This window comes from Drosophila persimilis, unplaced genomic scaffold (genome assembly GCF_003286085.1).
Source record: "Drosophila persimilis strain 14011-0111.01,24,50 unplaced genomic scaffold, DperRS2 tig00000804-arrow-arrow-pilon, whole genome shotgun sequence".
Classification (NCBI taxonomy): domain Eukaryota; kingdom Metazoa; phylum Arthropoda; class Insecta; order Diptera; family Drosophilidae; genus Drosophila; species Drosophila persimilis.
In genome coordinates, this window is record NW_020825356.1 from 89,695 (window position 1) to 104,945 (window position 15,251).

Sequence of the window (15,251 nt, forward strand, 5' to 3'; positions counted from 1 at the left end):
ATGTACATCCATCCCATGACAGCGCTGTGGAGGGAAATTCAGAAATACACAGCATGCAAATGCATCGCGACAATCAACGGACCTTTGTCGTCAATCGAAGGCGGAGACCGGATTGGGGATGTCACAGATGGTGGTACTGATTAGATGCAGCAATGGATGACATCTAAATGGGGGATCTTGTTCAAAAGGAGTATGTAATTTAGTAACGAAATTATAGTAGAATGCCTATGTGACTCTAGATATTCCAAGCCTAAGGGGCAATAGCCACAACTAGCTTATCAGATGGAGCGTAAAAATAGTACGCTCCATATGATAAATTGCCTTTGGCTTATATCGATAGCCGATATATCGATAAGAACAAGCAGAAGAAGAACTTAAACAAAGCCAAATTAATAAAGAAATTATGAACTCCGTTCAATACTTTGGTTTTGTGGAAGAAATGTTCCAATTTGATGTGACTACGAATGCAGTGTGGACGGAGATGATTTGCAAGGGAGTTTATTTCAGAAAAACGAGCGGCATAGTTGCGATAGTAAGCTATGCATCATACGCGTTCACTAGCAATCGACACAAGAAAGATGAATGCGCGCTGATCAAGTTCAGCTGAGGTATTCGGTATGTCAATAATAATATGATGAACTTTCGGATGTGGACTGTACTTCTGTTTCGGTAATATTGTATTGTTCTTTATAGATTAGTGTTTTATTGCACATACAAAATATAGAAACATATGTATCTGCCGAGAATAGCAGTCGACCCCATATTATCGATCCAACATCTACGATATCACTGCTTTATCACGGCTGCTGTATTAAATTTCAATGAACACACGCACAAATCGCGCATCTAGAGCCCAGTGCTGAGAGGAGAATAAATACAAATACGAAAAAGAAAAATTCTAAAAACATTAACAAATACATTTTTAGCAGCTAGCCACATAGAACGTGAGAGGAGAGTGGGCTGGCTGGGAGTGAGAGGGAGAGACTGGCCCCAAAAAGTTTTTGACGCTGAGAGCACGAAATGGCATCGATAATGTACAGTGGGAATAGGTGCTCTAACTGTGCTAGAACTATGAATAAATTTAAATTTTCGATCCCATCCCACTGTAAGGAGCGGACGGACTGCATGGCGGCGTCAGCATTGCTTTTTGCCGCTGCTGCTGCTGCTCTGCCTTATTGTCTATGTGAGGTCGTCGTCGCAGATGCTTGTGATGGTAGTGGTGTGAGGGGGGGGGGGGGGGGGGGATGGTGAATTAGTGGTCGTCGGGCAACGGGGATTGGGGTAACGGCGCATTTAGCGGTTTGGCCATGTTTAATTTTGTTTGCATTGGTCGTGGAATTGCGTGGTGGGGGAGGGGTAACTTTGCCTCCGTCTCACTTTCTGTCTGTCTGTTTGTGCGAGAGGGTGTAAAAATAGGCGGAAAATTGCATAGATTTAAAAAGTTTTCGATTTCATGCACGCGTTCCCACTTTTGCTCTTCTCCTCTCTCTCTCTCTCTCTATCTCTCTCTTCCCATCTCTTTTTCCGCTACGCTTCATTTCGTTTCTTATTTTGTGTTTGTTTGATTGTTTTTACTGTTGATAAATGTCAGACAAAGTGGACGTTGTATAAGGTGAGGCCGTGCCAAAGTGTGCCCTCAGAAAAGCCGCGAGAGGTAGGCAAATAAATTATACAGTGTGAAAAACGGGAATATGCCGGAATGCGGCCTCACCTTATATAATTACACCTTGACAGCGGCGGCGTCGCTCTTCTCTCGCTTTCAGCGCTCTCACTACTTGCACTCCCTTACCCCTCCCGCTCTCTAGTACTAGAGCGGCGTCAGCGTCGCAAAATGATCTCGTTTACATTGTCTTTTGATTTTGCGTCGTCTTCGGCTGCCTCTGTTTCTGCTTTTTTCACCTTTTTTTTTCCTAACCCCTTCCATTGAATGTTTCGCTGCTGTTCTTATTGTTGTAATTTTTTGGACGAAATGCGCAGTTAACGACAAAAATCCGCTTGTAAGCGCTTGCTCTTGTTCTGCTTGCTATTGCTATTGCCATTCCACTCACTCAAACACACACACCGTAAAGGCAACGAAAAATTCGCTCAAAAACATTTAAGGTTATTGGCATACCCTTGCAAGGAGAAGAGGTATGATGATATCGATCAGATGTCCGTCGAGCAATGAAAGTATGAGCCGGGCTTATAAAAATTCCAAGGAAATGGTTATAAGTACTTAGAAAAAGTAAGAAATCCTATCGAAATCATGACATTCAATGATAACTTTGGATTTGTCAGAGTATTAACAGCTTCTACCCCCTCCAAAATTAGTCTTTCTCTCATTCTTTTCTTATTTTAATGTTGTTTAAGGCGATGTCGAGCTGACTCAATTAGCGTGTCGCTCATGCGTAATACACAAAAATCTACAATAAACTTTAACTGGAAAATTTTCTCATAAATATGTATTAACAAATACGTCGTTATCCCCCTGCAAACCGCTTCGCTTTGATTTTTTTAATATGAATTTCAATGAGATGAGAATAACATGAGGCCAGAAAACTGCGATTGTAAATAGAGGGGGCACATAACACCATAGAGAGCGCGAGCACATGATATTCACACCAAGGGCAATCAATATGGTTTTTGGAACACTTAAAACAAGAATAATGCATGAACTATCTTTTCTACGATAGGTTGCTAATTTGTTTGAGCCACAAATTTCACCTATATCACGTTTCGATGGTCAAATTTGAATAAACGCGCCGATAGTCTTCGATGCTGATGTGGTGAGGTGGCAACGCTTCGGAAGTGCTTACCAAAAGGTGGCAGCACTAGCCGTCACAAATGGCGGCACTGTGCCGTTTAACGGTCATTATGTTCATTTCCTTAGCACAACAGATGACGCCAGTTGGTTTATTTTGGGTGGCAGCTGTAAAACCAAATCATCTAATAAATACTATAAGCTAGGGCAGGGACAACATTTAACACTAATGAGACATTAGATTACCGCCAGCTGGTCTCCTATGGGCAATAATCTTCAGGGGTGTGCCAGAACATGCAGGACATAGTTTTCTTGATCTTAATTCCGAATACGCCTGGCCCCTGGCAATTCTTTCCGCCTGCCCTTAGTTAGATCTTCATCTATTCTTTGTATCTTGCCCTGTCCTCCAATCGGATAAAACCCATCTATCCCAACTTCCCTATAAAATGTCCTTTCTTCCGTAATCTTCCTCACATACCTGTAGGTAACAAAAAAATTTAAATTTTTAAAGACACCATCGAGTTTATTTATTATATCATGAATCTGTCAGCAAATTCGCAGATCTCACGGATCTGTCGACGGATCTGCTGGCTCACGGCGCTGCGCTCCATGACAGTCTCCGCGGTCTGTGCCTGATTGATGAGTGCTAGCTTCCTGTAGACGGCATTTGCAAACTCGATAAGGAGGCTCAAGTAAGCGGGAAAGCGTTGATGGAGGCGATTTACACGATTTTGATCCACACTGGCTCTGACTTTTAACACGTCCAGATATAATTTTAATAATTCATTATACTGCTCGTTCTCTGCGATTGGTTCTTCGTTCGGGTTCTGGTCCTGGTTCTGGTCCTGGTCCTGGTCCTGGTCCCCCTGGTTCCACACCAATGGATTGTCGTCGCGTATAAATGGTGCCATTTCTCTCGGGCCTTTTGTTTTCCCTAATATTTATAATTCTAAATGTAATGTCGGTAGAGCCGTATGAAAAAATTTTTTATATAAAAACAAAAAAATACAACAAAATATTGAAAAACGAGACGTGTACTCACCTAGGAAAACAAATTTGTTGTGATAAAAACCATGTCGGTACTTCCACTGAAAGCTGACTTCGTAAAAGCATGGCCTGCCAAGTGCCACTATTTACAGGATTCCTAGTAGCCTTTTCGTAAGTAGTCCTATCAATCAGGATTAGTTGGGAACGAAAGTATATGGCTTCGTTGTTGCTTGACCGTATGATAGGCACAGAATTACCTTTCAAAGATGTTACCGCGTTCCCTCTAACAGCCTGAACTTGTGCCAAAACTAAGTCCCAAAAGCCTGAACTTATTCCACACTAAATCAAGGCATAACTATACGTAGGTCCAAAGATAGTTGGCCTTTTAACATTTAAGCGTCTTCCTTCTATAGCCATCCATAATTTGGAAAAGGAAAAGGTCAGGGACTAATTGAACCGCCCTCGTAAATATGTTTATAGATGCGGACTCAGAATTAGGTTAGTCGGATCGCCATCTAAATACAGATATTAAAGTATATTTTTTGGCCACCATATCACTATAACACATTAACCAATAAAAAAATACCAAATACATATATAGATCAAAATCTCTTCCGATATTTGACTCAAAACTGAAATGTTTCACCGCCAAACAGTTTCTTGGATGTAAATTCTTGATAAATCGTGGCCCATCGCAAGCGAGGCGAGGGGTGGCGCAGGGGTCTTGCCCCTAGTATAATATAAATAGTATAATATAAGTTTAATTTTGTGATAAGATGCAAATATATTTTTTTTTAGCTTGTTCCCCACCTTATAGTAGTAATCATAACTCTTTCCTTGGTACTTTTTCTGGGGTTTTGTCATCTTGAGCAAACAAATCTATCAATTAAGAAAAAAGCTTTAAGCTGTCAACACGCCCAAGTACTTTGCCGGGGGAAGAGCCATCCCCCATCCTCCTGGGGATAAGCTGCACTCATTGTTTGTCCAGCACTCAACCAAAACCCAACCCAACCCAACCCAATCCAAGCCAAGCCAAGCCAACCCCCCAGGCAGCAGCGGGGGTTTTCTTCTGTCGTGGTTTTTCTTTTCCCTTCTTCTGGCATCTTCGGCCCGTCTCTTGTCATTGGTGAAATTTGTTTTTGCCACAAGTTGAGCTTATTGCCATTGTAATGCCATCTCCGCACCCAGACCAACACCCACCCGAGGACAGGGATATCGTCTTGACGGGGAACCGCTGCCAATTGTCGACTGTTGCATGAATTATGAGCGTCTGCAAAGATTTATGAATTCGAGAGGATAACAAAAGTGCGCAAGGATTCATGACAGCGCCCCTCCCCCCACACACACAACAGGCAGACTCCCGTAGTCCCCCCGAAGCGAAAAAGGGAAAAATCTGTCAGCTGTTAAGTTGAGTTATAAATTTCCTGCAATTAGGTTGGATTTCAATTTCGCTCCTTCGCTCCTTCGCTCCTTTTTGCTCTTCTCCTACTTACTTTGATTACACAATGATGATGATGATTCTTCTCCGTTTTCTCCCCCATTCCCCCACGGTTCATGCAAATTTGTATCGACAACTTTTGTACAGACTGTACGTTTGTTTGCCTCTCGCACGGCTGTTATATTTTGCTTTGTTTCTGTTCCTGCGATTGGCTTCCATTGCAGTTTTTCTGCCTCAGTGCATTGATCGGTTGTGTACAGAAATTTGCAAACTCATGGATATCCATACGTTTGATAACAAAACAGCAGCAGTATACAAAAACAAAAGGGGAATAAAAAATGGAAAACAAGAAGCAAACGGAACAAACGGAACTCACACGCGAAACAGCGGCGACATGCAGCAGCCACACGACAAAATGACAGCGACGGAAACGGAAACGAGCCCGGCCAACGCACAAGTCGGCACACGCCCCCGCCTCGCCCCGCCCCTCATTTGGGCCGAGCGCCACTTGCATGCGTTCATTAAGCGCCGGGGAGCAAACAAAATCAATGAATGGTGTAAAAATTAATATCCTGTGGGGCCAAAAAACAAAAAGAAAAAAAAAAAACAATGCAGAGGGAATGCAAAATCATTGCAAAGAAGAGCAGCAAAAATATGTAAGAAGTCCTCAAGGGAGTTTATGCCGACTATAAGATACCCCATAATCAGATAACCAAAACACTAAAACAGTGAAGAATTATTTAATTGAAATTTGAAATGAAAATAAATGGGGCAATTCGAGTAGATTGCATAGATAGATATTGCTATTTTTCTTCTATGAAAAGAGTACACCAGCTTTTCAGATTCATGCAGTTCTTTGTAAAATCTCATTCTTTGAAAGTGCACTCAAAATTGGAGCGAAGAATACGGTATTAGAAGGAAAGAATCTATTTATTTCATAATACTTAGACTCTCAAAGTTCCAGGCGCCCATATCCAGAAACCATTAAGACAAACGCCATATGCTTCGTTCTGAACGAATACCAGTGTACCCTGTAGGGTATATTCTCTAGGGTGTAAATAGTATGCAAAAGAATTATGGGGCACCACAGGGTAGGTGGAGTAGGGAGAGGATATGGTGGGCGTGGAGCCTTCTCGTTGCCGTTGTCATCCAGCAGCCGGCAGCAGTTTTAATTTACACAAAGCGTAGTCAGCCGTGTAATGCGCTGCGCAGGAGGTGGCAGGAGGACGGGGCACGATGTTGGCGGATGAGATGGGATGGGATGGAACGGAATGAGAAGGCAAATGACGATGGTGAAAGATGGAGGAGGAGTGAGAGATGGAGCTCAGCAATTCGCGCGACGACATTTAAAAAATGCCTTGAGGCAGCAGCAACGTTGACAACGGCGTCCAATGATTTATGAAATTACTTTTACCGTTGCATACTCTTCAGGGCAGATGGAGAGAAAGAGAGACAGAGACTGTAAGAGGGATAAAAGAGGAGTGAAATGATGCAGGAAGTGAAGAAACAGGCAGCGAGTGGGATATGATATGTTGAATATCTTAGAGACTACTCTTCTGAAGAGCCTCTGTCCTTTAAAAGGCTCCCTTTCGAGATCATCATTGTAGTCGAAATGAAGAAAAAAGCTCCCAGACGTCTCTGCCTCTCTCTTCCAGTAAGTTTCTTTTGCATCTACGTTCACGCGTGACTGGCAATTTGCCGTTCAAAGCCTTGCAATTCGGAATAATAAGGCTACCAAATCATCCTACAATTACTGAGGACCGTCCAAATGAATGACGATTCCGTAGTAGATTCCGGCTATTATACACCTAATTTGATGTAAAAAAGTGCATAAACTGTTATTTCTACTCGTACTAAATATCTTTATTCATTCACAAGAGCTGTACGACATTTGGCTTGAGGCAATACCAGACCGATCTCTAATCGATCTGTGTGATGGAGGCCTCATCGTTGCTCGAACAGCGACTGCTTTCTCCATCCGTCCGGTACTTGATCGAGTCGATAATCTCCACGTCGATGTCGCAGTTGCCCTGCATATTGCCGGAGTCCAGGCCGGCGGTGGTGTCGTTCGAGCCGCGTCCCAACGAGTCCTCGTCGCACAGATCGGGAGCGGACACGGAGGCCGTGACCGAGGCCGACTCTGACCTGGCGTCCATGTCCTGGGCCTGGGCCTGATGCGCCGCAAACTGGCTGTAAAGACGGGGCAAGTGCTGCAGCATGTAGCTGGCTCCGGATTTGGACAGATTGGCCGCAGCAGCGGCGGCGGCAGCGGCCGCGGACAGATTGGCCGCCGTGCTCGAGGCCGCCGGATGGTTCTCCTTGCTCTCCCCGAGATCGTAATACTTGGCGTAGTGCTCGAATTTCCCCAGAGAAGCGGAGACTCCGCCCGGGGCGCCTCCAGCTCCAGTGGGAGTCCCACCACCGGCTGCCATGCCGCCGGATCCGTTGGAGCACAGGTTGATGGCATCGTTTTGGGCCGACTTGGGTATGGGCACGGTGAAGGCGGAGCCGTGGCGCTGCTTGCTCAACAGATTGCTGGCCAGGCCGGAAGCGGAAACAGAGCCGGCACCCGTTCCGGTCATGGTACCTGTCCCCGAATTGGAGCCGGGTGAGGAGTCCTCGCCGCTGGCGGCCAGCGCATTGTTGCTGCTGGACAATGGCGAGACATTCTCCTTCTTGCGGTCGTAGATGTGCCCGGAGACGCGCAGGTCGATGAAGAAGTGCAGCGGATCGATGCCGTACGGGGCATACAGCGGGGGATACCACACGGGTGGTGGCGGTGGCAGGACCAAATCCTGTGGCGGTAATGATGCTGCCGGCGGTGTGTTGTCCTGCATCGAACTGTCCACCGCTCCGCCCAGGCCGCCTTTGGTGGTGGTGCCGCCGGATGGTGGTGCTGGTGGGGCAGCTGCTGCGACTGTTGGGGTCTTCCCCTCCAGCTTGGCATAGCCATAGGGTGTCATGGTCTTGTTTGTCAGCTCCAGGGGCTTCTCTGCCACCGTCTGGTGCTGCTGCTGATGTTGCTGATGCTGCAACTGTTGCTGCTGCTGCTGCTGTTGCTGTTGCTGCTTCTCCTCCGCATCGCGTCGTTCCCTTAGTTGCTCGTAGTAGGGACGATGCGACCAGGATCGCTTACGGGGACGCCGCACCAGGGCCGCCTGCTGCTGTTGCTGCTGCTGTTGTTGCTGCTGTTGCTGCTGTTGCTGTTGCTGCAACTGCAACACGCGAGCTGTCTCATTGTTGCGGGCCTGCACGAGGGTCCGCAGCATGTCGCTGAAGAAGAAATTATTTGGCCCCACCGGCGCCGAGTACAGATACGGCGGCGTGGCGGCCATCAGGCGACTCACGTAGTCCTGGTTCCGCAGCTCGTGGATGTTGCTCTTGCCACGCTGCTGTGGCGGCGTCTGCTGCGATGTGGCGGCTGCTTGTGCCGCTGCTGCTGCGGCTGCGGCTGCTGTCTCCGCCGCTGCATGTCCGGCTGTGGGGGTGCTGGGCGTACTGGGCGTGGCACTGCTGTTGGATGTAGCCGCTACAGCTTGGGGCATCCCTGCTGTGCTGCTGCTGGAGATGTTGCTGCTGCTGCTGTCCTTCATGCCTGCAAGAACACGAAAAGGGAGAGAGAGCACACACAAAAGACGTTAGCACTGTGTCTCTGGCAGAAGTCGCTCAAGATTTATATAGAAACATGTACGATATTTGCATTGTCTTGGCAGCGGAACACGCCCCTCCCCCACCACCCCGTTCCATCTAATCTCACAATTAAATCGGAATTTACTGTTTGCTTTCCTTCGTCATGAGATTTCCGTGGGGGTTTGTCTTGGCTGCCGATGTAGCTGGGAGATGTCTTGGAGATGTCTCCATCATGGGGGCAAAGTGTGTGGCAAGAGCATAAGCCAGGTGGAGTGCCAGAAAAACATGTCTTTTGAGTCGAATTTGGAAAACACTATTCAAGCAATATTCCCGAAAATGAAGAGCATAATCTTCAGAACTCCGTATTCGAATGAATGCAGTAGTCGAACGGGAAAACCAATGTCGATTGCATACAATAATCGGATGGAGATAGTTATCAGATGGAGTCTAAAGATGTTCATTGAATAACATGTGGTAAATAATAGACAAAATAGATAAATAATAGATAAACGACCTGCTATTGCTTAGCTATGGAATGCAGTCGATTGTAGCATAAAAAGTGCCACCGAATGGAGTTTTTCCATCGATGGATGCAAACCAGTCTGAGGAGTACCGTCTGTCCATCCTTTCCATTGTCCCCTGGATGGGTGCCGGAACACCTTTGTTATAACTTTATTAAGCCAACATCTGTGCAAGGGAGCATTTGAAAATTTGCATAGAAAAACAACAGCGATAAACGTGCCGTTGCCTCATGCTCATCCCCATCCGAGTACCGGGCACGGATGCGGATCCCCAGCTCCAAGCTGCCCCCCATCGAATCCCCGTTTTCAAGCTGTTAATAAGCTTACACACATTGCGCCGAATTCCAGTAAATTAAATATTCCTGCCCCTTCCTTTGGAAAGCGCCACACCCTCGACTAATTTCCCCCTGAACGCCTCTACACCCTCTCGACTAATTTCCCTCCTGGCAGCATCGCTCTCGCGCTCTCTGCCACAAAACATGGAAGGACAAACTCAATTGTTGTGTTGCCAAACTGTTGAGGCACTTGACGCCGCCATCGCCATCGCCATCGTCATCGTCATCGCCGTGTGGCTGGCGGCTTGTATCCTGTGGCTGTCAATTCAGGAACCAGGAACACTCATCCCCAACCCCGGCTACACCTACCCCCAAAACCCACTCCATGACACTTGGCTGCCTGCCTGCCACACCCGGCCATCCATGCCACTTGCCTTGTTGCTCTTTCATTTTCGCATTTAAAAAGTTTTTAACAAGCCACAGCCGACGCCTGTTACCCGCCCAATGAAGGGATACCCTGTAGCAATCCAGCGGGGTAGATGCGGCTAAAAAATCAGGCAAGTGTGGGGGGAGGATGGCCTAGAGTTGGTCCACGAAATCTACCGCAAAGAACTCTTTTTTAAAAGTGGGAAAAGGTTTGACATCCCATAATTTAGATCAGTGCTCCACGGCCCTAAGGCTGCTCTCATCTCTTCATTGATCGTCCCCAGGAGTTCTCTTTTTTTCGATTTAATAGTAGTAAGAGTTGAAAATCCCAATTCGCATACGAGTATTGTACTTCGGAAACTGTTAGTTTTAAGTTTATCCAAGGGAAATGTTATCCGATAATGGATTTCGTAGCCAGTCCATAGTTAGCAGAAAGTACTGGGGAAAATAACAGTTAATTTTTTCTGCCAATAGCTCCAAGTGTTTCACTCTCAAGGCCTGCATTTTTTTTCTGAATCGACAGCCATGACATTTATAAACATTTCTTTACTACCATAATACCAGGTTAGAGCGAAAGATTTATATTTTTTCCGAAAACGTTAAAATATTGGAATTCCTGCCTTGCATTTTGCGGTTCAGCTCATTTAAATTGCCGCCAGATATTCTTCTTTTTAAACAAAGAACCATAATCTGAACCCTGGGCCTCTTAAAACGTCTACAGTTTATATTTCGTAAGTCCGAGATAGCACTTTTCCGCATCGTACTTCCGTGTGAAACAGAAGTGACTGATCATCGACATTAAACAGATGAAAGTTCATTAGCAAACGAATTCGCCTTGCTCTTTTAGCTTTCAGCTATTTTTAGGTGTATTATCTTCCAAAATCCTAACTGTTTTCCGCGGCACAACAACTGGTGACCACTTTACACCAGTGTGCCGCGGCATACTGACATATTGTCTATGAGAACTTGGTTAAAACTACACCGATTTATAGTTCTTTGGTTAGTTTTGTTAAACAGAGAAATTACTGTCTAAAATTGTGTGCAATTTGTCGTTCTTATCCGGAGTTTCCTTTCCTTTGGAGGTATCCTTTGGATGTTTAAGAAATGGTTGGAAGTGGGTCCTTAAAGTTGAAACACAAGACGATCTGATATTTACCGATTGGTTTAAGAGTCCCTAAGTTAATTAATGTTTAGTATAGGGTATTCCTAGTCTACTACTATATATTTCCCTACTTCATCTTTTTTTGCGACTTTCATTTCATTTCGTTTGCGTTTCCTTCGTTTCATTTGCTGTTTTTCCTGTGCGGGGATTGGTAGGTATTTCATTTTTATTGTTTTTTCATTTCGTTGTAAAAATATATAAAGTTTTAAAAACTTTTGCAGTATCCAAAGGAATATATGAGTGGCAGAATTGGGCGGGTGCTGATGGTGTGGTGTCGGTGGGGGCCTTGATTTGCATTTTTTGGCAGCCGCCCGTCCGCTTTTGGAGCTGGGGAATTTTTGCGACAAAGTTGAAATTAGATTATGCTAATTAAGGCGTTGTCATAGCGGGGGCGTGTACATGGTCACAGCGGGGCGGTGGGTGGTAACGGGAAGCCTGGGGGGTGGGCGTGGCTGGGCATCTGCCGAAAGCAAAAAATTTGTTGATTTGCCAGAGCCCTGATTGATGCCGGAGCAGAGCTTTAATTGCCATTTTTTATGAATAGCCAAAGGAGGCACTTAATGAGGAGGGGGGGGGGGGGGGGGAAGGTGTGGTTTGGCGGCCAGAAGTGGAGTTGGGGCAGCATTTTAATATTCAATCAGCAGCTGTCGGGAAGTTTTTTTTCTTTTATGGCCCAGACCCAAGTTTCGAGGAACTTTTTGCAGCTGAGAAAGCTGGGAGAATGGATGAGACTCTTGGACCAAGACTGAGATTGAGGATGGAACTGGAACTGGAGAGGAGGACTGGTACTGAAACTCTGGACAGAACTGGAGCGAAGGATGGAACTAAAGCTGAGAACGGGCAGAGACTTTGAGGATTAATGCGCAAAGTGCATTTCGACTTTGGACCGACTTTTGTTTGTCTTTCGTCTGCGGGGATGACTGTGGAAACTTACTTTTCCATAATACATAATTCCTTGGTGCGTTGTTTCTTCTTCTTCCGTTTGCAAACAGCGGCAATTAAAAGCAAAGCAGACCAACGCTAACACACACACCCTGCCACATCACTGCCCTTGGGAGTCACAGTCACCCACTCAAGGTTGGGCAGAACTGATTGATGTGGCATCAGTGGAAGCGGCGGATCGTCGCTCCCACCACCGGGAGGAGGAGTTGCAACCCTTGCACACACACACGCACACACTTAACTGGCACTTGGGCTGTGGGCAACCTTATAACATAATTACAGCATATCCAACAGCCGTAAGTCGCGTCAGAGCAGTGACTTGGGGATGGAGAGAGAGTGAGCCATCAGCAACCCTCTCGACAGCCAGCCCTGAGTACAAGCTCACCTGGCGTGCAACCCCGATCGAAGGCTTAGGTTTCCCCCGAAGCATGGAAGGCGGCAGGCGCCCAATTCGGGGCAATCTAGAAGGTTTCCATAAGCGAAAGGACACAGTGGCTTAGAGATTCGAGACTTTCGCCATGAAATATTAATAAGAGTACCGATATCGCGCAAAAATGTATCATTCCAAATATTATTCTTGGGTATTTCAGATTATAAATAGATGATTTATCAAAGATATTGGTTTAAATTCAAATTTTTAGATGTAAATCGGGAGATGGAAAACAGATTCAGATCAGAAATTCTCATAGAGAAGGGACCTAAAACCAGTCTAAATGTTTTCTGTCGCGGCAAACGTCTCTCGACATCAAGATACTGATTAGTTCCGGTACTCCTTTTAAAAAGGACCTTGAATCTTTAAAATACCTAGAATACTTGGAGAAAAAAAAACAGAGCAGTACAAGAGTTTCCTTTTGGGTTGTACCCTTGTTCAATTGGTCCCCATTTGCATTACCCCTTTCCATTTGTGTTCCTGTCCTGTGCTTGCCCCTGCCAGGCACACACACACTCGTGCGGACACACATGGACATTCAGCCATCCAGACACCCATGAACTTGCAGTGACATGTCGTTGTGGTGTTAACGTTACATCGTTTGACTGCGAATTAAAATAATGTGCCACTTGTGGCTCTTTGCAGGATGTGTGCGTGCGTGTGTGTACGGACTACACTCCATATGCAGACAGACAAGGGGATTCCCATTTCACCCATTCCTCCATTCCCCCAGGCCCTGGCCTGTGTCTGTGTCTGTGTCCTGTGCGTCGCCTGAAAATTTGACAAAATTTCATTTGCAACTTTGGTCGTTGCCACACATCGTTGCCCAAATCGAATTTGATTTGAACCCTTTCGGCAGGTTCTCTCTATGGAGAGTGATCCGTGTCCTGGGGAGTGCACTGTCAGGGGCTGTCTGTGGCCTTGATGTGTGTCTGAGTTATGGCTAAATAATTTCAGCTTCATTTTGAAGTTCACATCGGGTTGCATGACACCAGGAATGGGAAGTGTGTGTGCTGTGGTTTGGCTTTGGTTCATTGAATGATAATGGGACTGGAAGTGGTACTGGGAGTTGAACAGAACATAGGGGATTATACACTTACAAATGATCCAATTCGTAGATATTCATTGAGTTCAAAGGAAAGGAATTGCTACTTTTCTTTTAACTAATCAATTTCATGTTGGATCTGTCTTTAAAAAACCAAAGACATCTCTGCAAATATCCTAAACTTCAGATAAATGGGGAAAAAATCAAATGAAAAGAGGCAATGAATGAACTTTGATCAAAGTTTTAATTAGCAAACATTTTGAAGTGGTTCTCTTTTCATTTCAAGTTTATGTTTTAAGTTTCAAAAGTCTGGCCAGGCTGACCAGAAAGTCAAAAGATTGATGATATCGTTTAAAAGATTGCAATCTGATAAAAGAAATACTGAAACGAAATCAAGTCATTCAAGAAAATAAGTCTCTAGCTATGAGGCAGCTTATTACAAAGTCTATCAATCGCTAGGGAAAAGGAAATCGAAAAAACTCCAACCAAATTATAAGGAAACCACATAAAACCCATAAGAAATATGAAACTTGAGTCTTCAGCTCACTAGGAATGTCCATGATTATCCATGATTATATTATATATTTTAGTTCATTTAGAACTAGTAGTTCAGGAAATCAATGATTGATTAGTTGTCTCTTAAGTAGAGGAGACGATTTTAAATCTCTGAGAAACTTATTTTATATAAAATCTCTCATTTGAAACCTCTGAAAACTTATGTTCCTATTTTTCAGGAATTTCACGATTCGTGGTTTTTAAATGTCGATGGCTAAGATTTTAAATTTCTTAGCAGGTTCCTTAAGCAGAGGTCTTCGGGTCTATAAATGTTGGATGTGACAATACATCTAACAACTAAATATGGAATACCCCTGATACAAATGTACCACATATCTACTTGCCATGAACACCCTGTGTTATGAAGACCGTTACAATAAAATGAATAATCTGTTCTGTTCTGTTGCAACCTTCTTAGAATTCACACGTGTTATTTTTCAACTATATCATAATGTAATTTAAAAAAGACACGATCCCAAAGGTTTTTTTGAATGCTCAAAAGTCTTGTCCGTAGATTCATTAAAAAAATGAAAAACCAATGACTTTTCCTATAGGAAAAGACTTGGGGAATTCTATACTTTTTGGGTTTTTTGGGATTGTAAAAGTATGTTCTCCTTATAGTGGTATGGTATGGCACTTCTGAGAGTATGGATTACTCCCCATTTTGTAATTTTGCTCTCCGATTCAAGCACAAAACAAACATCACACTCGTTAAACGCGATCTCACCTTGAATTTGCGATCTTCGATTGATATTTTTATTTTTGGGGAGTAATTTTTCGCCACACATTCACAGGCAAAAAAAAGAGCCACAAAATATCACAAGCCGAAAGGACTCTGGTAGTGTTTGGTCGAGAGATGCTGAACTGCCGTCGATGACAGTTAAAAATCAAATGAAATGAATGCCACTGGCAGTGGCAGCAACAGCAGCAGCCACAGCCAACGAGTCCTGAGACCGAGGCAGCGACAGTGGCAGAGCCAGGAGCAGCGACCAGGACGAGGACGAGGACGAGGACGAGGACGAGGCGTGTGCGTTTGGTACGATTTTAAAATTATGAATTGTTGGGAATGAAACGGAGCAGAAGCAGCCGTGGCAGCGACA

The 15,251-nt window shown here is 44.8% G+C and overlaps 1 protein-coding gene across 1 annotated transcript; it reads right to left on the bottom strand.

The window, feature by feature from the left end:
* Nucleotides 1-7,017: 7,017 nt before the first annotated feature.
* On the bottom strand, nt 7,018-8,758 carry LOC6597484 (protein hunchback). The gene has a single exon (XM_026993109.1). The coding sequence runs from the start codon at nt 8,756-8,758 to the stop codon at nt 7,085-7,087; it is 1,674 nt and encodes a 557-aa protein (XP_026848910.1). The 3' UTR covers nt 7,018-7,084.
* Between the last annotated feature and the right edge of the window lie 6,493 nt (nt 8,759-15,251).

What these genes read in the sequence shown, in the direction of transcription:
- LOC6597484 (XM_026993109.1), bottom strand. Translation starts at nt 8,758, where the DNA reads ATGAAGGACAGCAGCAGCAGCAACATCTCCAGCAGCAGCACAGCAGGG.